This window comes from Echeneis naucrates, chromosome 4 (genome assembly GCF_900963305.1).
Source record: "Echeneis naucrates chromosome 4, fEcheNa1.1, whole genome shotgun sequence".
Classification (NCBI taxonomy): domain Eukaryota; kingdom Metazoa; phylum Chordata; class Actinopteri; order Carangiformes; family Echeneidae; genus Echeneis; species Echeneis naucrates.
This window is the reverse complement of record NC_042514.1, coordinates 16654833-16678885: the sequence shown is the minus strand read 5'-3', so window position 1 is coordinate 16678885 and position 24053 is coordinate 16654833. Positions and strand designations below refer to the sequence as shown.

At 39.2% G+C, this 24053-nt stretch overlaps 3 protein-coding genes across 3 annotated transcripts; all 3 read left to right on the top strand.

The window, feature by feature from the left end:
* The first annotated feature begins 2266 nt into the window (after nucleotides 1-2266).
* Nucleotides 2267-12049, top strand: meltf (melanotransferrin). Its single transcript, XM_029500323.1, has 16 exons — nucleotides 2267-2540; nucleotides 3330-3484; nucleotides 4025-4124; nucleotides 4317-4502; nucleotides 4583-4739; nucleotides 4845-4918; nucleotides 5011-5171; nucleotides 5717-5882; nucleotides 6414-6556; nucleotides 6744-6840; nucleotides 6925-7119; nucleotides 7695-7848; nucleotides 8234-8301; nucleotides 8387-8574; nucleotides 9135-9327; nucleotides 10046-12049. The coding sequence occupies exons 1-16, from the start codon at nucleotides 2492-2494 to the stop codon at nucleotides 10111-10113; spliced, it is 2154 nt and encodes a 717-aa protein (XP_029356183.1). The 5' UTR covers nucleotides 2267-2491; the 3' UTR covers nucleotides 10114-12049.
* Nucleotides 12050-14510: 2461 nt separating this feature from the next.
* On the top strand, nucleotides 14511-16055 carry fkbp2 (FKBP prolyl isomerase 2). Its single transcript, XM_029500322.1, has 2 exons — nucleotides 14511-15099; nucleotides 15626-16055. Exon 1 carries the CDS (start codon nucleotides 14641-14643, stop codon nucleotides 15061-15063), a length of 423 nt encoding a protein of 140 aa, XP_029356182.1. The 5' UTR covers nucleotides 14511-14640; the 3' UTR covers nucleotides 15064-15099; nucleotides 15626-16055.
* A 761-nt stretch (nucleotides 16056-16816) lies between these two features.
* ncbp2 (nuclear cap binding protein subunit 2) lies at nucleotides 16817-21035 on the top strand. Its single transcript, XM_029500191.1, has 5 exons — nucleotides 16817-16929; nucleotides 17964-18050; nucleotides 18282-18376; nucleotides 18538-18676; nucleotides 20454-21035. Exons 1-5 carry the CDS (start codon nucleotides 16855-16857, stop codon nucleotides 20550-20552), a joined length of 495 nt encoding a protein of 164 aa, XP_029356051.1. The 5' UTR covers nucleotides 16817-16854; the 3' UTR covers nucleotides 20553-21035.
* The last annotated feature ends 3018 nt before the right edge of the window (nucleotides 21036-24053 follow it).

Genomic DNA, 24053 nt, shown 5'->3' with positions numbered 1-24053 from the left:
TAGCCAGGGGACCATGCCACTGTCTGTTAGAGTAAAAGCACCGATGCAAAGAATCTATTACAGAAATGGATCTATATCTAACATATTATAATATTTATCCCTGCTCTAACTGCCTATTTTGGTACAAAAAAAATAAAAGTCTTTATTGAGATTTATTGAAATCCCTTGACCTATGACCAGAGATGTGTTTCTTCCGTTTTTGTGTTGTGGAATGTGACATGTAACCATTAATGCCAATGTATTTTCCTTCACTTTCACTTCTGCCAATGATTTTTATATGAATGGGAACTGTTCTGTTCCTGTTCCTACACTTAATCTTAAGCCTTATGAAGTGTCATCTGGTGCATGCTAATGTAATAGAAAATGTATTTAACGGACTATGTAACATAACATACATGACACTAGATAACATGGTCTTAAAAATGTATCTCTAAACTTTAGACATTTATTTTCACCACATACAAGTAAATTTTTAAGCTTCATTTATAGCTCCTACCTGCAACCTCTGCGTGATCACACCTTAATAACTGAAACACAACGCCTTCAGCACATGAAGAAATGTCCATTTGTCAAAGTCGGCCAAATATATACACTTATTTACTCATGCATTAATCATTTACCACCTCAGTTGTTTTTGTTCACATGGTCCTTCAGCATCAATCTTTTCTCTCTCCTCTCATACTAAACTGCTCTAGTTAATCAGTCACTGACTGTCCAGAAGCAAAGCCAGCAGGTTGTTGCTGAGTGCACGATTGATGTTGCACTCAAGAACCCATGTAACCTGAGTTCTTGAAATTATTTCCTTTTTTTTTTTCATGATTAAAAAAACAAAAAAAATTAAGAATTATGTTTGACATCATAGCAAATAACAAAGCAACAGATTTAATTTAGATTAGCAATACAATTAATAATACAAATAAATGGCTTAAAAATGTAAAAACAGCAATGATTACCGAAAAGAGCTCATTTCAAGATTTTTTGCTTTTTTTTTTTTTTTTTTATGGATTTTTATCCATCCATCACCAGGATACTTTTAGCCCCTATCACCCATTCAGCAGTCACATTATCTTTGAGTTAATCTGGTCAACAAGTCCACATCACCATAATCCAGTGATAACAGGTAATATCCTGCAGGAAATAAGGATATAAATTGTGTACTAGATGTATAAGATGCGTACTTTACCACAGAGAAAGTAGATTTTTCCCCAACTGTGTCATAAAATCCGTTTCCAGTGACAGCAGGTTCTCTGGTCAGATGATGTTAGGGTGCTGACCGCTCCTGTATTGAACATGCCAGGAGTGGAAAATAGCACCATTCTGACACCTCAGTGCGGCTGTCACCTTCATGTCATCCGAACTCCCCGACACTACGAGTGGTGCTGCAGCATAAACATAATCAGACTCTGAAGCTCCTATAAACTCCATTCTGCAATTAGATCTATTGTACTACTGTAAAGTCCATGATAAGGTAGTTTCACTTGCTTTGTATTCCACCTTATGTCAGCCTGCATTGTCTCTGCTTTGCTTTACGCTGTATGACCAGAGGATGAATCCGTGTTGATAAATGAACAGCTTTTGATTCAACCTTACATTTTTAAATTACAACTGCTTACGATTCTATAATAATTGCCCAATATAAAATATTTTATCTGTATTTGTAGGCTATATATTTTAGATTTTGCTCATAAAACTTTATTGGTCTTATCACCCACATTAGATCATTTTTATGGCAGTACATTCAGAGCAGTTACAGACTTTATGAGGCTACCTTCCTGTGTTTTACCAAAGACACGCAGAAAGATTTAATGACCATGATGGTTTCCCCGCAGCACAAGAACTTCTAAGATACTTTAAGTGCATTTAATGATTGCATTTTTACCTTTACTTAAGTGTGACTTTAAATGTAATTTTACGATTTCTTCCACCACATACATTAAGACCGTCTAGATGCCTTGAGCACCACCTTCATTTGCTTATTCCATTCTTGACACATTCAGGTTTTGAGATTCCTAAACATCAAGGTTAGCGAGTAATGCAGGTAAACAGACTATTTCTCTTTGTTCTTTGTGTCAGCAGTGAGAGCAGTGACTAACTGACCCACGGTCTCACTGTGTCATGAATCTCCTCTTTCCCTTTGGCCACCAGTGGAAAATCACCACACTCATACAGTAGGGGAGTGAGAGGAAAGCAGAGGTGGGGTCCTGTCTGTAAAAGGCCTCTCTGTCTGGACTTTGGCGTGCAGCCAGGCAGCAGCAGCAGAGACGTGTCAGGCCAGGTACGCAACAGGAACACACTGAATCTCATGATTCCTGGATGGCATGTTGTAGATGGCCAAGTTGTAAAAATAGCATCTCTACTAAGCTGCACACAAGGACTTTAAGCTCAGTCTCCAAGATAGAAGTTGGACTTTGACTCTGGGATCATCATATAAAGTAGCTGAGAGGGAGAAGAAGGCTGTCTTACCTAACAGAGGGCTGAAGAGACAGAGGCTATGGCCATGTGGAGGACACTCGGAGCTCTCCTGCTGATAGCACACACTGGTAAGAATTGCTTATGCTGCAATGTTGCAAATATAAGTGTTTCTGTTTGCTCATGGGCCTAGTTGTTTTCAGTTCAGCTCAGGTCTTTGTCTCACAAGACAAAATCCTTGTCCGAGACATACACACAAACACATTTGTTTTTATACACTTGACTGGCTCGTTTCTTGAATAAAATTCATGAGACCCAAATAAACAACAGGTTTGATTTGCATCAATGCTGGTTAAGATAAGGAAAAGTTTTTCTTCAGCATCAGCGAACAAAGTCATGAAATCACATATTTCAATGTGTCATGAAAGCCGTTTTTTTTTATTATTATTATTATTATTATTTGAGGGGGGGGGGGTTCTTAAAAATTAAGGTAAAACGTCAGTGGTCTGCCACCAACCATACATTGGGGTGGAACTAAATCATGTCTTCCTTTCTTTCTTAGCGCTCTCTCACCATATCTGCCCAAATAAAGAGGAAAATGTCCCCCAAATAACTAGTTAAGTAAATAAATAACTACTCAGTTTGTGACCTTTCACAACCGAAATAACCAAGCTAGCCACAAGTATTTGAGAGACATTTAAAAAAAAAAATACAAATTTTAAAAGACCTCCTGGGCCTCCATCTTCACCTCCAAAAAGATACATCCAGGAACGGCAAAGACGCACAAAATGATATGCTTTGTATGGGTGTGCTCTTTATCTGTGTGCAGAGGCCCATTTTTTCATGTACTTGGGGAAAAAAATGTATGGTAATGTTTTAAGAACTGAATGATGAGTGTTCTCTGTGTCTTTCTCTTTCAGTGCTTGGCCAGACCTCCATCAAATGGTGCACCATCTCAGAAAATGAACAGAGGAAATGTCTGGCCATGTCACAGGCTTTCGCCGCAGTCTCGATCCGTCCGTCCCTCGACTGTGTTAGTGGAGTAACAGTTGAGGGCTGTGTCCAGAAACTGCAGGTTAGATTTTGTTAAGACACGATCTAAGTCAATAAATGTTAAATCTCATTGAGTATCTTTAATTAAATAATCTGTGACTATTTGTCTTGGTGCGGATTGATTAAAGGTACATTTATTTAAATATTAATTTAGTTTATTGGTATTAGTTCAGACAACAGGGGACTCATTAAAAGCTAATGTATTACTCAAAACAGCAGGACATGCAATCAGCCAATCAGATAACAGAGGCCATGGAAAGTTGCAATGAACAACTGGATAGGTGATGTTCTCATCAGAGTCCAAGTAGGCTGTTTATGACAACCACAGACTGGAAGATTTCTGATATGTGACCGGGATGACTTAGCAGAATCTGAACAAAGAATCAAACACAAGGAAGAATGCGAAATTGAAGTTTCTCTCTTAAAATATTTTTTTAAGAAACATTGCAATTTAAGAAGTTAATGTTGGAACAGTATGAGATTCTTCGCTAAATGTTTTATTTGTCTATCTATTTGAGTCATTTAAACACCAATCATCTTTTTCTCTGCTGTGTATCTGCAGAGAAAAGAAGTTGATGCCTTGTCCATGTTCGCCAAAGACATCTACACCCTGGGAAAGACTGCCTCCTTCAAGATAGCTGCCAGTGAATCAAAGTCTGACTGTAAGATTTTACTAGAAAGAAGCTGCAAATTGACTCAGTGCTGTATATGTGATAATTGATACGACTAATAGTCTATACTTTGACCTGAATCTTGTTGCTGTTCGCTGAGAACGACACGTTGCTGCTGAACTACTTACTCTGCGTCTCAGTGTCACATGTCCAGTATTTTAACGCCAGTGCTCTTGCTGTCAGATACTGGTGCTGTCTACTATGCAGTCGCTGTGGTAAAGAAAGAGAACTCTGCTATCAACATCAACAACCTTGCGGGAAAAAATACCTGCCACACCGGGAAAGGCCGAACCGCGGGGTGGAACATGCCTTTAGGATACTTCATTGACCAGGGTTACATGTCTGTGATGGGCTGCGACATCTCAAAGGGTAAGACAAATGCACATACATATCCATCGATCAGGCAGAAAACTGGACAGAGACACGTGCATGTGTGTGTTTGTGATCAGGCGTGGCAGACTTCTTCAATGCAAGCTGTATCCCTGGAGCAAACACACCTCAGGATCCTCCATCTCTGTGTCAGCTGTGCGTAGGAGACGCCACAGGGAACCACAAATGTGAGAGGAGCGACAAGGAGAGATACTTCGGCTATGATGGAGCTTTCAGGTACAACATATTCATACAATCACACAGACAGAAGAGTGGTTATCATTTTTCTCTCAACTATCTTTTAATATTCCTTCTTTTGCGTAATTGTGAGTTTCTTTGCAGATGTTTGTCTGAAGGTGCAGGAGAGGTGGCCTTCATCAAACACACAACTGTGGAGGAGAACGCTGATGGTAACTGCTTCGTTATGGTTGGACAGTGATTAGTTGGCTCTGATAGTAACAAAGGCACATTCGGTTGTTCTAACTTTTTCCCCCACCTCCTACATCAGCTACACATGCGGCACAGTATGAGCTGTTGTGTCGTGACGGCACCAGAGCTCCAGTCTCTCAGTGGAAAACGTGTCACCTGGTCCGGGTGCCTTTCCGTGGCATTGTGGTTGCCGATCACATCACTCCCTCGGTGGTGTACGACATGCTGAAGGAAGGGCTGGTACGGAATAATCCTCTGCTCATTCTAAATGGCAACTTTCCTTTCAGCACAGTGTTCGAGTCTTTCACCTGACCACCTTTTTATGCACTTAATAATAATAATGGATAGATGTTTTGCTTTTGCTACACCGCACAGCGTTTGCATTATAAGCCATTTACTTTACTCACCACGCGCACCATCCTGTGGTAGAAATGAACACTGATGTTAACTCTAATCAATATCACAGTATTTTCTTTGTCCAAAGCTATCATGCTAACCAGCTTACTCAGGCTTGTCCTTACACTTTTGATAGCAACTCACTGTAGCCTCCAGTCTGCCCAGCAGAGGATGTGTCAGAGCATTTTCTAAAGTCAGTGGTGTGTTGTGATGTGTGCTGTATGGATGAGTGATGTATGTTGGCTTCCTTGATTGGTTGATAATCCTGGAAATTTGGACCTATTTAAATAATGGTGACACTATAATGAAGTGCTGAAGGATGTTTTCAACCACATTAACCTCTAAATGAGACAGTGCCTTTTCACTAAAGTATAACTTCCTGTCTGCAGGAAAAGTCAGGCTTCCGAATGTTCTCTTCTGATGGATATGGAGGAGGAACTGTTATGTTCTCCAATTCATCCGCCATCTTTCTGTCAGCAGAGTCAAATGACCCCAAGAAGTGGATGGGCACTAACTATTACAACGCTCTGAGTGCCATGGACTGTAAACCAGAAGGTAAACTATTATCTATCTATCTATCTATCTATATGTCTGTCTCTGTCAAAGTATCAAATTACAACATTGGGCATTTTTATATTTTTTTGATAAGAGGCATGAATAGTTGTAGATGAGTGAGAAGCACCTTTTTTGTACTTTCAGCTCAGTCTACTTGTGTGTAACAAATTGCATACACACCTATGGAGACATGCTTTAGGATGTGTGGAATAACTGTAGAATACAAAATATAAATCTTACTCCATACCTGCTCTATGTTCATCCTAGTTCTATCTCCTCACTCACTAATAATCAACATATTTAGCCACAGAGGTAACCATATGTTTACATTTACCTATACAGTTATTTTTCCTTTAGTAATTAATATTGATGTCAAACCATATGAGCAACCCAGCAAACATTGCTTAAATAGTACAATCATTTTGTATTTATTTATTATTTTTTTTAAGTTTGAGTAGCCAGGCTACAGAATCACTTGTCACACTTCTGTCTTCCTTCTTTTTATCACTCACCTATCTTTGAATATACTAGAGACCCTGCGGTGGTGTGTGGTGTCCAGCGGTGAGCAGCAGAAATGTGCTGACATGGCTGTGGCCTTTAACAATAAAGGTCTGACTCCAAGCATCAAGTGTGTCTATGGTGGCTCTGAGACTGACTGCATGAACAAAATCAAGGTGGTTCAATGTTTTTCTTTTACTGCTATTTCCCCAAGAACACCTCCAGTAATATATATATATTTTTTTTTCAAAATAAAGTTTTTAACACAGCAGGACTGAAGAGAAAAAAACACTTCAATCAAGATTTTTTTTTTTTCAAGCAAATCTTTGATTTCAATCTGTGCTCTGCTCCGTGTTTGCTTAGAACAAAGAGGCTGACGCCATCACTCTGGATGGAGGTTACATCTACACAGCAGGCAAAGATTACGGCCTGGTTCCTGCAACTGCCGAGAGCTACACAGGTAGAAATGCAAACACAAGCAAAGCAACCGCTCCCGCTGGAATTTAAAGACGACACATACATGTTTTTCTTCTTCTTTCTCCAGAGGACCGTGATGGCTCCATGTATTATGCAGTTGTGGTGGTAAAAAAGACTAGCATTGACATCCGTACCCTTGATGACCTGCGTGGCCGTCGTTCCTGTCACACTGGATACGGTCGCACAGCTGGCTGGAACATTCCAGTGGCAGCACTGATTGAGAATGGCCTGATCGCCCCGCAGCACTGTCAGATAGCCGAAGGTCAGCGAGTAGGCCTGTCAGCTGAACTCACTCCTTCTGTAGAAATCTAGCTGCAAGGATGTTAAGGATTCATCCCTTTATTGATCAGTCTGCTGGTTACTTTTTCGATAAAATGTCAGCTGTTTTGACTGGCTGCAAGTCGAGGACTCACTTCAGGCACATAAGATAGTTTATAGAAATATAACAGCAGAAAACAGAAACCTTTAGACTTACATTGGGAACAGAACAGTTCATTTATTATTAATATTAAATTGGTTTTATTTATTTTCTGTCAGATGGTAAATTGTTTCCCTCAAAAATCTGAAAATGACATCATGTGTTGGGATACTTGAAAATAAAGATGAAATAAGCAGGATCAAAATCTATGAGCCTGCATTTCCCATAATGCAACTCAAACTACATCTTACATACATCTTCTGTATGTTACTTGTCGTTCAGTTTAAACCTGATTAGATCATCAGTTATTTTTTGACAAAGCTCTTCCAGGACAACCCATTTTAGAAAATGTATTTTGCTTTTGGTAAAAATTTTCCTGTGTTTGACTTTCTGTTACCTGTCTCTCCCACGATGCTTAGCGGTGGGAGGATTCTTCAAGCAGAGCTGCGTGCCAGGTGCCAATCAACCTGGTTTTCCTGGCAACCTGTGTGATCTGTGTGTTGGGGACAGCACAGGGAATGACAAATGTGAGAAGGGAAAAGATCTGTACGATGGGTACAACGGTGCCTTCAGGTACTAAAACACCAGAAACATCCCAAAGCATTGCCGCTCGCCTGGGTTATGTGTTTCATCCCTCTGACTGGGTTTCTGCTATTTATCTTTCAGTGATATCCTGCACATCACTTAACATGTGTTTTACTTATTTTAACTGAATTTATTGGAAACTGTCCATCTCTTTGCCATGGCGGACAGCTCACCCATAAACATCAGCAGTCAAATGCTTCATTATTGAATTAGAGGAACAACACAACATATAAATTGTTGAATTCTTCCAAAAATGTACCTGCAATGTAAAAGTAAAAACTTCTTATGTTACTAATTCAACCTGCTTATGCCATTGTTGTTGTTTTTTTCCACACTCGCTGATCAGATGTTTCTTATATTGACATGTCTTCAGATGTCTGGCAAAGGGAGATGGAGATGTGGCTTTTGTCAAACACTCTACCGTCTTCCAAAACACTGATGGTAAGACAGACAGCTGCAAGATTTTAAGTGTTCTTCATTCAGCGGTCTCACACTTTCAACCAACATATTTTGTGCGTTGATTCAGGTAATTCCGGAGAATCATGGGCAATAGATCTCCAATCTGCAGACTACCAGCTGCTCTGTTCTCAAGGCAGTAAAGCCGAAGTCACACAGTACAAATACTGTAACCTGGCTCGAGTTCCGTCCCACGCTGTGATGGTACGGCCTGACACCAACATCCACGCAGTGTATGGATTACTGGACCATGCTCAGGTAAGAGTGTTTACACGTGTCCACTTTTTATGAGTGACTTGAACGTGAAGTGGCGAAATAAATAAAATTATAAAATCAGCAAACTTTGCACCTTTGGCACTACATCCTGCATAACTTCTTATTTAAAAGTCCAGAACTGAGTTTTACACATTTGTAAATGCAATAACACAAGCCGTAGTATCTGCTGACACAAACTTTTCTTCTAAAGACAAATTTGATCACACTGTACGTGCTCCCATAAAAATACATACAGTATAAACAACAATTTCAACTTTAGCAACAACAACTTTTCAACAACTTTAGCATTTTGACAGCCATATATCAATTAACTATTGAGGGCCTTTAAAAGATAACATGGGTTTAACCCAGAAATAAATAAGGAAATGTTAACTATAATTCAGGAACATGTGAACACGTGTATGAGTTCTAATGTAGAGGTGAAAGGAAATCAAGTGGTGGCTGAGGTGTAGCACTCTGTGTCTGGAGTGAAAGGCTTTTTGTTGGTCAGTTCTCTTGTTCATTCAGTCTGTTTTTATCTCCCCGTCTATGCTTCCTCGTAGAGATATTTCGGCAGTGACACAGGCCCTGAATTCAGGATGTTTGACTCGTCGAAATATAAGGGCACAGACCTCATCTTCAAAGACTCCACCATTCGCCTTGTCGGCGTCGCTGAGAAAAAGACCTACCAGGATTGGCTGGGGCAGGGTTACATCGATTCTCTGGTCGAAATGGAATGTAATTCATCAGTTGCAGGTAAAACGACGACAACAAATCATCATTCCTTGTGATCCAATCCAAGTGACTGCTGCTTTTAACATTGAAAGTATCTTGACTTCTGTGTTTCACTTGTGTTATTTTGTGTTGTTTTTTAATCAAAGAAACTATTTGTTTATTAGTAGCTGTTTAATATAATAGCTGTTGCAACATTACCACAACTCGCGATAACACTCACCAGTAATACATTTATTCAGACTCATACAGCTCTTGTATGTACACATATGAAGCTACAGTTTAATTGCATGCTGTATTTATGTCATGTTTCAGTTACCATAACTACTAGTTTCCCTTAGTGAACATGTCAATATCGCTTTTGTTCTGATTATGCCTTTTCCCTTCCTGTTACCAAAATCCAACAGGTAGTTTCTAAATTATTACAGACAATACAATAACAAAATACATGAACTATGTAACACTAACTCTGGCTTGTCAGTCTGACTGTGCAGCTGTAAAGTGAATTGCTCAGATACATTTTGTTGTTTGTGAGGGTTAAGTTATGCAAGTTAAGATATTCAGGGAGAGATTGGTGAAGGGAGTGTGGACAATATAATCCACAGTTTAGAAAAGCTGCTGCCAATTTTGACTGTATATTGTAGCAACATAGTCTCAGATCTTATCCTTTGAAAACCAGATTTTTTTTGGCAGATTTGTTTTGTACAACCTCTTATAATTCCCTTTTCCTTCCCCCTTTCAGTGATGTCCTCAACATGGCTGGTGCTGATGGCCATATTCAGCTTCATTCTGACCAGCTTCTGGATGTAAAGCCACAATATCATCCTGCCACTTCTACCCTTCCTCCAGCTTTATTTCTAATCCTTTCTTCCTTTATACGTTGCATATATCTTTCTCTCCGCTCTTTCACCCGTTGAGCCTCCACTGTCTTTGTCAGATGAAATCACCCACCAGAGCCTTGGTCTGGGTCAGATAACCCCCTGCTTTTCTGGTGACCAACAACTCCTCTGCCTAAAGTTGCGTAGCTTCTATCTGATATCTGATATTTCAATGTATGAGGAGATAGCATGCCAGAACTACCTTTGGATTTAAATGGTGCTAGTGCTGAAGGAAATTAAGGACTTGTTTTTGTCGGCAGAGAAGAGTTAGTTTAATGAGAGAAGGTGTTGCTTCCACTCTGTTTACTGAAGGTGAGCTGCCATATCAGTGTGTATGCTGCCACCTGTTACATTGCTGTAGTGGATGAGTACCTTAATGATACATGAGCCACAGATAATGCTTTCTTTAGCTTCTGCTTTACCTCCCTAAAGCCTGGTCAGTTAAACTGGAACGTCAATGGCAATGACACTTGTCCAATTTTTATTATTTCTACCCTCACCCTGACTCAAAAGGAGAAATGTTGAAGAGCTTTCAGCATTGAAAAAAAAAAAATCACATCAGTACTACCCATTTTATCTGAATAATCCACAGAACACAGTACCTTTGAGAGGGAATTATGAAATAGTAGCAGTAGAAAGTAGTTCTAGTCAAAACAATTCCCCATGTATGTGGATTATGCAGAAGATTCTTCTGCAGGAAAATGACTAAGAAGTTTACCTTTGAACTCATTAATACTCAAATCAACCCAGTGACTCTGGGCTTCACATTTTTTTTTTTTTTTGGTAAGACAAAAATGCATTTTTTCACATTGCAAATGGATGGCTCCCACTGTAGCTGATCCCAGGCCAACTTTCCAATTTGCCTCATGTGGCCTCATGTGTGTTTAGAAGTCAGATTGTTGTTCTGCTCTGCTGCCCTTTGCTCTGTGAGTACTACTAATGAACACAGCCTCCAGGTTGCGTTTCCAGCTATAAGCTAATGCCATATCAGTGAATATGCACTAGTGTTGCCTCCACACAGAGCTGTGCTGGACATGGTGTGATAATGAGTGAGTTGAGTTTTCATCCACAGACTGTCTGCTTCATGTATTCTCCTCAAATGCTTTAAAAATCTAACTTTGCTATCTAATGCACACAGCGTAACTCAGTTTTCATTTGAGCCCATCTGCAGCTCAACGTGTAAAACTTTTGCTGTAAAATTGAATTTTGTCTTTGTCTTATTTTCAGAATTAATTTGAAATGTTTTTAGAATTTCAGTTTATAAAATTAGACATAAAGGGAGTGAGTAACTAACAGACTGGATTGGGGAGAACATGAAGGAAACATTACGTGGTTATGATGGAGAGTGAATGAGTTCTTCAATCAATGAAAAGATTGGGTCAAGACAACAGGTTTTTTTAAAACAAGTTAATTTCCTGGTGAAAAAATAAAGGTGCAAACAAAATGTAATTGAATAAAAAGACAGTAATTGCTGACACTAGACATTTCTGAGCCTTCGTGTCTGCTGACCCAACAACTCACTCCAGAAATGTCTCTTTACAACTTAAAATAACCTGTTTCCTGTAACAACTACTGAACCTTCTGCTGCTTGATACTGTTAATGGTTTTAGAATTGTTGATTGGATGTGTATTTTCCTGTGTTGAGAGATCTATTTTTATATGACGTTCAGGTGCCATATCAGTGTATATGTACTGACTCAGACTGTCAGAAATAAATTCCATCCGTTCCTCACAATAGAGATATTTCTTTATGAAATTATTTTACATGTAACTAATATTTAGTTGCCAGACCAGTGTGTCTGCACAAGTATTACTACAGAACGATGTTTTCTCTGCTTTTTCAAAAGAAATAAAGCTGTTTTTATGCATTCAAATTAACACTGTCTCTCGCCCCTGATTAAGAGTCAAATAATGTAGCATATTGCAGCAAGCTTCTAACCCATCCCGCATTGACAAACAGAAAAAAAAAAAAAAGAAAATACACTGTAGTCATGGGTTTTCATCATTGTACATGGAACCAAAAATGTGTTTTCACAAATGACTGGTGAGATAAACAGTAAAATTTGTTTTCACACCTGTAACTTTTGACAGTGGAGGAGGTCTTACCATGAGCCTATCTGAGACAATGAAAATCAGCATTTCTCACATTTAAAAAATCAAAAATTCCAAGTCTGATTGAGAAATCACAACTAATATCAAATGTTTATCAGCTAATTGTCATTGCAATTTACAGAACTGGACAATTTCTAATGGACTCAAAGACAAAAAATGGAGCAAATATTCCCTGAGCTGTGGAGCCACAAAGAGCTGAATGTGCTTTTGCAAGCAATTTGATGTCCTGAGTTGTTATCTTTACTCAAATTATGTTGTAAATTAATCTCCTATTGGTGAGTTGTGGAAACAAATGAACTATGAGTTATGACTTGGAGGCAACAAACTGTGACCTCCAGACATTGTAACTCTTGTGTGAATGTTTATGGTTTGGCATGTGTATTGCTTACTACATAAGCTTACTTGCTCCTCTGTGAAAAATTATACATCCACAAAATTTTAATCCATGCACAGCAGATCCTGAGTTGCTTCAAATCTTATATCAAAAGACACCGCTCCAGTCTCCACTTCGGTTGGAATTTAGGCTAAGCATTAAGACACATTCCTGCCACGATAGTGTAAAACAATGCAGATACATTATTTTGTGCAAAGTAAGTCAACTTTTTTTTTTGTTTTGTTTTTAAATAGTGGAGAGAAGTCTGACCTTTCAGGTGCACTTGGTGGCAATTGTGGTATCATAAAAGACTCCCTTGATTTCAATTGAGGAAAGGTTATTGCTTTCATCATACTGTTATCTAAACTAAGTCTGTTTATGAGCTTGTTTTTCTATCAAGAGCAAACTGACAATTTACAAAGTAAGATGTTATTTTTATAATCTTTATTTATACAGCTATATTTGGTAAATGTACTTTCACCATAAACCACATCTTTACACATATTTAGTTAATAAAAGGATTTCCAGACAGTTCAAAACAGTATCTTCTGCAAGATCGGTGTCATATCCACAACAGTCAGACTGGGGGAGGGAAGTTTGAGGCACTGTCAGAACCAGGGGATTAATAAAGTATTTCTGATTCGGCTTGTGTCCACGCCAAAAGCCATAAATGCAATCAATTTTAAACTTCAGTGATGATGAATGATCTGGACACAGAAGTGCTGCCCTCCTCCATCTTCTCCCTGAACCAGGGCCAACATGCAGCCACTCTCTCGGCCAGCTTCTTTCCATCAACAGGTATCCAGGTAAGATGTTGTCAGTCTGTCCTGATCATTTCTTTATCTGTCTGGAGCCGTCCTTCCACCCTTCCTTCACTTCATTCATGAACGTCCTTTGGACTCTCTTCAGCCGGCTGCCGACCTCTCCCAGGTCACCGGGGACTCTGCCGGCCTCCTCCCGGACCTGCCGCAGCGTCTGTGACCGCATGACCCGCTGCGAGGCGTCCCGGCCGGCTATCTGAGCCTTGGTGATGGCGTAAGCTGTGATCTGAGCCGCCCTACGGATCGGCCGAGACTCCGCCAGCTTTTCGACCACATGGAGCTTGTTGAGGAGGGAATATAACATGCGAGAGAGCATTTTGGCCCGCAGTGTCTCCTTCCGGTAATGTGTCGGTTAAGCTAACTCGGCTAACCCCTAGCTCCCCGTTCACCTCTCGTCTTTTTCAGCCCTGAAATGACACCAACAGTCACCGTTAGGCAGCTGCAGATGTGCTGCGGTTGTCGGTCGTGTAACTGGCTAAAGCTAATGTGTTGATTTAAACATCTAGGCGTAAAAAGGGGGGGTTGACTTACTTCAGCTGGACGAGGTGACCGCTATGCAGCAGTTGGACGGCATCGTTCACTGTGGAGGACGCTGAAGCACGCTTCGTGTTGGAGTCGGTGATCTGAGAGTGAGCACTGGCCTCTAGTGGTAAGGACATAACACTGGCCCGTTCAATTCTGGGGATTTGAGTCTTTGGAGCATTTTTAATTTTAGTTTTCTCTTTTTTTCCGCTCTTCAGTCGACAATGACGAGACACTAAAGCTGCATTCACATCATTATGACGGTCCCATTTCCACTGTTGTGACTTTGGTATGTTGATACGTTCCTTAAGTCTTAAGTGGAGGAAATACGCTTAAAAATAGATACTTTCTTTCACCGATCGGTGTCTATTGAATTTACATCCTAGTATAGTGTCGGTTACTAAATCTAAAATGACGTGCCATTTCTTTTCTCGACAACTCTGAAACCAACTTCGAAACTCCGGAGGTTTTTTCTGGTAAAACACTTCCGGTCCTCTCTGTACGCACTTCCGCTCTCAGCACCAGATTTCCTGCTCCTTCCCCCCTTGTTCGTCCCTTCAGAGTTTTCTCAGTGAACTTCGGAGCTCATTTTCCGATAAATAAACCCGTAGCTCGTCGGAAGTGAGTCGCCATGCGGGTGCCGCTGCTGCTGCTGTTCGCGGTGACCGTGCTGTCTCTGAGCCCGGCGGCGGTGAGCGGAGCCGAGAAGAAGAAGCTGCAGATCGGCATCAAGAAGCGAGTGGACAACTGTCCCATCAAGTCCCGCAAGGGAGACGTGCTCAACATGCACTACACGGGCAAGCTGGAGGACGGCACCGAGTTCGACAGCAGCATCCCCCGCGACAGGCCCTTCACCTTCACCCTGGGCACCGGGCAGGTGATCAAAGGCTGGGACCAGGGCCTGCTGGGCATGTGCGAGGGCGAGAAGAGGAAGCTGGTCATTCCCGCAGAGCTGGGCTATGGAGACCGGGGAGCTCCACCGAAGATCCCCGGCGGAGCGACGCTCATCTTCGAGGTGGAGCTGCTCAGCATCGAGAGGAGATCCGAGCTTTGATGAGGAGGAGGCGGCGAGGAAGGCAACTTTGAAAACGTAGGTTTTTTTAATTTTTATTTTGGAAGAAGTAACTTTTAAGCACTGTATTGTTAAAGTTGGATTCGTCTCTTCGTCAACTTCTGAGAGACATTCTCACTAAACTTTGATCTTGTTGCGTTCATGTTACAGTCCTACCTGCTCTACAAATGAATGAATTTGCTTAGAAAACAAAACAATGAGCTCGTCAACTAGGATGCTTAACTATAGTTTTTATTTGTTAAGTTGTAAGTAGAGATAAAACTGCTCGGGTTTGGTCTGAGAAGTATTGTGGTTTTGGCCTTGGTTATCAGTATCTGGTCTCCCATCAAATTGTCACTCCTGCTGTGTCAACTTGTCACATAGAGTTATTTAAAGAATATTAAAGAATGAATCTAAATAAAATTAAATAACATAAACACTTAAAAAAAACTGTCCTTGTGTTTTTGGAGTTTTTTAGGTTGCTGCTTGACTTGTGCCATTTTGTGTGTGTGGGTGTGTTTTTTTTTTTTTTTATGATATACTGTCATGTTCTTTTGGGTTCCAGATGTTGCTGCAGCATCAAGTGGAGATTATCTGATCTCTGTTAAGACTACATGGAAAATCTGGGAGAAGAGATGGTACACCTAAGCAGAGCCGCTGTCCTCCTTTCACTGGCTTTGCTTCTTATGCTCCGATATGTTGGTGTGATGTTATAAGAACTGTCTATAATGTATGTTCTTGTAAACGTTAATGGAATTGACAGAAGGCAGTTCTGGCCAGCATTTGACCAGGGGCTGTTGATAATGTCACATCTTGCCACTTCATCTAATTTTTATTAAAATGTTTTTGCTGATTTATAAGTGGGTTCATTCATATTGTTTCATTTTCTACAAAGTGATTTAGGTTATAGATTTATTCAGAAGTCAGCAAATTATAGTTTAGGATAATTTTTTTATTCATGATATTTGAATTCTGATAATAAAATGTTGACCTTATAGGAACCTTTTGAGTCGTAAGTGGTTTTGTTACACAAGAAAACACAATGGATGTGGGGGAAAAAAGTTGAATATATCCATGCATTTGACTGAAGATATATATTTTTACAAGTTAAATATCTCTGAAAATATTTTGGAAAATATGTGTAAAATCTCAACAAAAAAAAAAAAAGAAAGAAAGAAGTCACAATATGAAAAACAAGACATCCAACCAACCAACCAGTAACAAATGACAGATATGTCGTGCAGCCAATAGTGTGGCACCACATCTCAGTTCAACCTCCACCTACAATGGTCATGTGACTGTTGGCAGACTAATCACTGAGTGAATAATCTTAAATAGAGAGATACAATAACTGGACATTAAATGCTGCAAATGAATCCTAACATTAAGGATTGGCATTGAATTAAAGGTGTGTCTTTTTGCAGATAGGGTGGAAGAGTGCTGTTGTGGCCAAAAATATTTCTGGCCTCTTGCACTTGCTGTTTTTTCACTTGGGGTTCAGATTGGCCGATTTTTACTATTGTTGTCATTATTTACCAAAATGGCTTGACCTCTAATGACCCATGACGTATTTCAGACTAAGGCATTTTAAATTTGTCGTACTTCTCCTCAGAAAACACACCAGGAACACAACATGCTGCCGGCAGGGGGCGCGCCTCAATTTGTGAGGTTAACATTGAAGATTAATAGGAACAGGTTTCCACTCGGAATTCTTCAGACGACGGACACACGAACCGGAAGTTTTTCTACAGTTTTCACTTGAATAGCAGCAGACCGCCGATCTGCGACTTCGCTATGGCTGTTAAATTAAACGCGTTGAATAGTGATTCTTACATTGATATTAGTCAATACAGAGACCAGCATTTTAAGGTAAGTGCTGTAACATTGCGGAGGAACTTCCCCCACGACGTTTTTTTATCGATAAATGTACACTTTGTTCGGAGCTAACAGTTAGCAACCGTTAGCCAACAGAGGTTTGGCACAGATGGCGTGCCTTTTAAATGAATTCGATGTTTTTGTCCTGCCTTGGAACAACACGGCAAGTAACTCAGCAGCCTGACTTCATTGTAAATAGTTGCATATTTTCAACAGGACTAGCACTCATTGTCTGTATTGTCTTGCACACATCTTTCACATGTTCCACTGAAATAAGCTACCCAACTTTTTGTTAATTCAAATGATTGATTAAGATCTCGCATTAGTTGTTTTCTGAGAAAAAAAAATCCATAGATTTTTTTTTATTTGCCTGCTTGTAAATTAACACATGATGGATTTTTCTGTTCATCCAGAATCAGAAATACGTCATTAATCCGCAAGGGAACTTCCGTTCATTACATGTGCTCCAGAATAGACTCACAAATGAACACAAATCAAAAGAAACGCAAACTTTACTACAACATGTGCAAACGCAAGTGATAATACAGAGAGAGATTAGTAAAGTGAAAGGACATGAGTGAATAAAATTCTGCAGAAAAATCAAAATGAAAACAAACTGCAGTTTATACGGATAAATGTAAGGATGCAGAGTGATCCACCATTCGAGTAATTAATTCATTGTTATGGCTCCCAGGTTGCACTTTTCTTTATATAAAAAATGCAATTACAATATTAACTCTGAATTTAAAATTCTATAAAATAATGTTAGTATAATTTGCATGGGATTAAGATAATTTGAAATAATGACAATAGATTATTCTAAAGAAACACTGAAGGTAAAGGGAAGAGTCTTCACATTTTTCAACACCGTAAAATTCTGGTTTCAAAAGCAATACAGTTAAGTCACCCGATACTGCTTCACTCTCATCCTCTTGGGATTATTTCGTACCTACCGAAGAATATCCTAGTTTAGGATTAATGTAAATCTATCTATCTGCTCATACTTTCCAATTGTCCTTATGTTTCAGGGTAACCGCTATGAACAGGAGAAGCTGCTGAAACAGAGCAACACTTTGTATGTGGGGAACCTCTCCTTCTACACCACAGAGGAGCAGGTAGGATTCTTTTTTACTAAGTACTTCATCAGTTACAGCCCTGCAACAGCTTCTTTGGAAATTGACAAGAAGCTGGTATTTGGTATCTGGTATCTGTATTTAAAATCAGACACGAGTTAGTGGAGTGCATTAAAATGATATATTTCAAACTGTTTTCAACTTAGTGAGAAGTGTTAAAAGCATTTCACACAATTCCATAATTAGTCAATATCTTTTGTAAATGATGAGCAGGTACATGAACTGTTCTCTAAAAGTGGAGACGTGAAGCGCATCATCATCGGTCTGGATAAAATCAAGAAGACAGCTTGCGGATTCTGTTTTGTAGAGTATCCTTTGGCATAAATTAAAAGCACTGTATTTTGAAAATACATTGACGCACATACACAGCTTTCAGTCTGCTTGGTTGCTAACCCAAGTACCTCGTTTTAGTACCACTAGAGCTTGTCCTCTGAGTGTTTGTGGCAGACCTTAACCCCAGATGTACCAGATATTACACACGTGCAGATGCAGAACATGCCATGCGCTTCATTAATGGTACACGATTGGATGATCGAATCATCCGGACAGACTGGGACGCTGGCTTCAAAGAGGGACGGCAGTACGGCCGCGGCAAATCTGGAGGACAGGTGAGGACACGTATCTGGACGTGCCGATGGCATTTTATATGAAAAAATGTTTTCAACTTTGGTTTAAAGGAGACCTCTCATGACAACACCCCCACCCACTCATAGTCAAATATGCACAATTTCCACTCGATAATAATACTGTGGCTATCTAATTAGAATTGATTGCAATAAACAATCAAAACAATCATGATAAAACATTATTGATAAAATATATTCAATATAAACTAATTTAGTTGACTATTGATATAGACCTATTGTCATTCTTACAGAAGTCAACATTGCAATTGTAGGTTGCAGAGCAAGTTTTCAGATATTGAAGTTGATTGATTAAAAATAGCCAATAATAGCTGAAGCATTTTAATTTCTCCATGTTTATCCCCCTTGCGGTATGTTGGAAAATGTGTAATAAAAACAAAAGCATCACTGGTATCATCCTCATGCCTCAAGTATTGGACTGGTTATAATCTTATTGGGCTTAATCATTTTTGCAAACATGGAAGTATGCATCCAAAGCAGGGAACAAATGAGAGGGGAATGTGGTAGTTGTAATTGTTTCCGGTGTTCTGCCCCTCAGCTGTTGCTCTTGTTTAGGACACAGGAACACATAGCTATTTGTCACATGTTTGGGTTTTGGTTTAGTTGTTAATCTCAGACTTCCCTCAGGGTTCATGTGTCATCCTGATATTCAGTCTCTTCATTAAATGTACTGCCTTTTTTTTTTTTGTGTTGAAAAAGTTTAGGATTTTGTGCTGGACAGCATTTTGTAAACTGATGTAAAACATGGCATCCTTTGGCATTTAAACAATGATATATACTGAAATGGCATTCAAAAAAATCAATACACTATATCATGACATTTTAATACACCAGTATGATATTTAGAAAGTGATATAACTTCCAAAATAAATTATGCATGATTAAGCATGGCCTTTGAGAAGACAGCATTACCGTATCATGACATTTGGAAAAATGAAAGTGTATTCTATGCTGTTAACAAATACAACATACATAATCATGCCCAATTTTGTTGTAGTGGTACGCAATGAGCTTTCCAGAAGGGTGTAAACAAGGAAACATGAATATTTCACTCAGGGTCGGATTCATTTGTGAGGGTAACAGACAAGCTTATTTTTTCTAAAAACAAAAAAAGGCCTCAGTGTCTAACTTTATGAACCCTCCATGAAAATAGATGTGAAAATGACATAAGTCATGTATACTTTTGACAGTATGCATAATTAGTGACTTAAAAATGATTACACGGACTCTGTTTGTGCATATAACACATACAAAAAGATGACATTTGCTGTGCTTTGCTTTAAAATACACAAAATACATATGTACAAAACAATTTATTTCTAGTTATATTTTTGTTGACATTACATTGGAAAAGAAAAGGGGTCTTTCGGTGACATCTGTCATGGGTTATATGCTCCAGGCACAAATGTGAAATCAGTCAGCATTTTTTGTTGTAGGTTTCACTTCAGCAACTCTAGCATTTATTTTCTCTCGACTTTTTCTTGTAAATGAAACAACCAAATATGCAAACATACGATAAAGAAAATGACAGTAATTAATTTAAGAACTAAACTAATAAATTGGGTGGGTAGGTTAAAATATAATAAAAGTATTTTTATTACAGAAATTGGTTTTATTAAAAGAAATCAAATGTGGTCATTATATTTCTGTCTTTTCTCTTATTTTGTGTGGTCCCACCTCCCCCGTTCACCTGTGCCCCCTGGCTGTGTTTCTGTTGTTTTTTTTTTTTTTTTTTGCTTAGGTGAGAGATGAGTACAGGCAGGACTATGACCCAGCCAGAGGCGGGTATGGTAAGCTGGCTCAGCAACATCCACCTGCAGAGCAACGTAATAGTTTTTAAACTGAAGACTACCTGAAACACAGACTCCCACCTTCAGTCCACTACTGGTTACAGCCTCTAACAGTTTGCCAACATGCAATCACACATGGGTAGCCCCAATTAAATCCTTGACAGCTGGTCTGCAGGAAATTAACAGCTGTCATTTATCTCTTGTTTTTTTTTTTTTTTTGTTTTTTTTTTTGTTTGTTTGTTTGTTTGTTTTTGTTTTTTTTTTTTAGTTTTTCTTTTCTGACTTCCTCTGTAAGATCTATATCTGCCATCAGTCTATAAGGTAGCATGGACACAAAGTTTCTGTGAGATATTTTTCACTATCTCTCACGTGGAGACCACAGTTGGATCAAATGCATCAAGTATCAAAATGATCGTGAATGGTTTCGTACCCATTACAATAATAGTCCGCTGATGTACTGACTTTCATGAATGAAACATTTTGTCCCAAAGTGTGTACTTTTTAAATAAATATATTTTTCTTTTTTACACTCAGTCAAAAGTGAGCATATTTCTTTCTCTGCATCACGTTGCTTGGTGAGCTAATCCAACATTTTTATTTAATATATTAGCTATCAAATTTATTTATAAAGCGCCAAATAAAAACAAAGTTACACATAGAGCATGTTTAAACTCTTTATGGTGGTATCTTAATATTGCACAAACATAAATGCATATGGTGTGCCATTGAATTCCAAAGTACAACAGATGTTTGAACCTTTTATTTATTTATTTTTTTGGCCTCTCGGGGGCAGTGGAAGCTAGCTGTAAACACAACATTGGTGTCTCCTGTATGATTGCTTATTTCCATATCTAAAAGAGAAAAAGAAGTATTTACCCAAAGTTGTTTGTCTCCTCTTACCTCAGATGACTTCTTAAATCGTATTGTTATGATAAAAATGTTGACTTGAGGAGGTTTAATGTTACAGTTTAAATCCTAAATCTGAATAGCTCGATTTAGTGTATCCTGATATCCCGTGTCTTCCCCTTCCAGAATTGTAGAGGTCCTTGTGGTGAATTGACGTCTCTCAAAACCTGAATCCTCCTTCCTAAAATGAGAGGTTTACAGGTTATTGATCAAGCAAAAGCATCCACCAGTTCAGCATGTGAGATGGAGGCTATTTCAATTTCAGTGGTTCACAGACGCACACAGCACCAATGAATTTGCCTTCATGGGCAATCCTTACAACTCTGTAGTGGCCTCAAACAAAGACCGTTACTGTGAGGGCTAATGGGATTTGAACCCGGGACCTCTCACAACTAAAGTGAGAATCATACTCCTAGACCAACAAGCCCCTTGAGCTCCTGGAGCCCACTTTGTAATTATGCATTTTCTCAGTGGAGCAGCTGTTTGGGTCGATAGTGCAAATTTGAAAGCTTGCACAACAGCTTATCCATGAATGGTGATTAAACCATTATACCTCATAAAACTAGTGTTGACCCCACGCTGTGAACATTTTGCTTGTAAACATCTGCTATAGCCATTATGCAGGTGTTGTGGCAAGCTTCGAATTCAGTCAGCTACTGCACATAAATCTGAATGTTTTCTCTTGGAAAAATCACAAAAGTATCCCTTAACGCTGTTAGCCAGCCGTGCTCTTGTAGAGTTTAGCCAGTACACCTTATAGACCATTAACCTGTCTGAGACGTTTGAAATACTCTTGCTGTTGGAAGAGATGATTAATATCTCTCTCATTCCAGTACAATAAGCAGGAGCCAGTTTGCTTAGCTTAGCACGAGGCAACTAGGGAACAGCTATAGCGTCAGTTCGGTCCAGATTTTACGAAATGTGCCTATGAGCGTTTCTAAAGCTCATTAATTAACTCTCAGTATCTGGCTGGTTTCATCTCTTGTTAAAGGTGCTTGTAGGTGTTTCTTAAATTTCCTTGTGACAGAGCCAGATAAGCTTTCCCTGCTAAGGTAAGTTAAAGTGCTGACTTAAAGACATTAGAGAGGAATCTACCATCCACATCCTAAAGGTACTGAAGAAGAAGCACAAATGAAGTCAAAGTGATAGTGATCAAGAAATTACTTCTCTAGGGGGGGAAATATTTTGGGTTTATACACATTGTGGTTGCTCAATGCTCTAAAGGTTGATTACATAAAACCCCACTTTGGGGGATCAGTAAACACAAAATGTCAGTTCCTGTTATTTCCTCCTTTATATGTCTCCCATCGGTGCCACTTATTGATTTGCTTATTCATGAAAGTGAGTCGAAACGTATGACTTTTTATATCCCTTCAATTTTTGCACCCTTTACTGTGTTGTAGATTTTTTGTAGATTTTTTTGACTTTTTTTTTTTCCCCACCCACTTTTTTAAAGAAAATTTGACATTTCATTTTCTATGTTTAATTGAAAATTGAACAAAGTTCTTATTTACAAGCACTCTCTCTTGGCTCTTGACAGTATTGGCAGGTGTATCCTGTTTATTTCAACACTCCTCTGCAGGAGAGACATGTGTCTGAGTTTTTTTCAGCCTACCTGTGGAAATTTTCATTGACATCGTTTACAAAGCACTAGCCTCTATTTAATATGTCCCACATTTCATAGAGAATGTCAGGCCAAAAAAAAAAACAAAAAAAAAAACTATGAAGTTCAACGATCTGTGATGAAATTGTAATGAGGCATAGATCAGGGCAAGGGTACAGACACATAGGCAGAGGTCCAGTACAAAATTGATATGGGTGGTGTTCTGCATTGTGTAATTTCCAAGGCAGAGCTGTAGTTTTTATTTGAATATACGGCTTGTTTTCTGTAGACATGGATGTTTGCTTGACAAGGTCCTTGGATATAAGCATGATTATAAGCATTGCATCAATAAAAAGTTTTGCGAGGTTCACTCTGAAAACGAACTCCTTCCCACTTTGTCATAAAGCATTAAATTCTCACTGGAGATCAGCAGAACAGTTGGGTGAGAGCTCAGCTCCTCAACTTCGACAAACACCCCCCCATCCCACCAATAATGAAGGACATGGTATAATGTTTATAAGCAGTCATCCTGAGCCATATAGTGATGTGAGGAGCTGAGGAGAATTCTAAACAGTGGAAATTGGCTTCACTTCAGACACATTATATCCTTATTATATCTGCCAGTACACTATTTCTGATTCCTACTCGCATCCTCTCAGAGCAGGTTTTGAAAATGAACACAAGAGGGCAGAAGAGGTGGGCTTCCTTGGAAGAACTGGGGACTGACCTCCACTACATAAGTTATACAAAAGGTGGTACATTTCCAAATAGGCCCTGGGTTTTTGAACAACATATTTGAGCCTGTTTGCACCCAAATCAGCATCTCTTATTGACCACTCAACATTCATGACCACTTCATCATATCAAACTTTGTAGGATTATCAGGGAATAACTCTTGCCCAAGAACACTTCCACATGCGGACGCAGGAAACTGCAGGTTGAAACCACTGAGTTTTTGACAACAGTGGACAACAGCCCAATTTACCCCCTGAGGCAGGGACACCTCCTTAAGACTGATGTCAAATGAAGAGAAATCGATGGT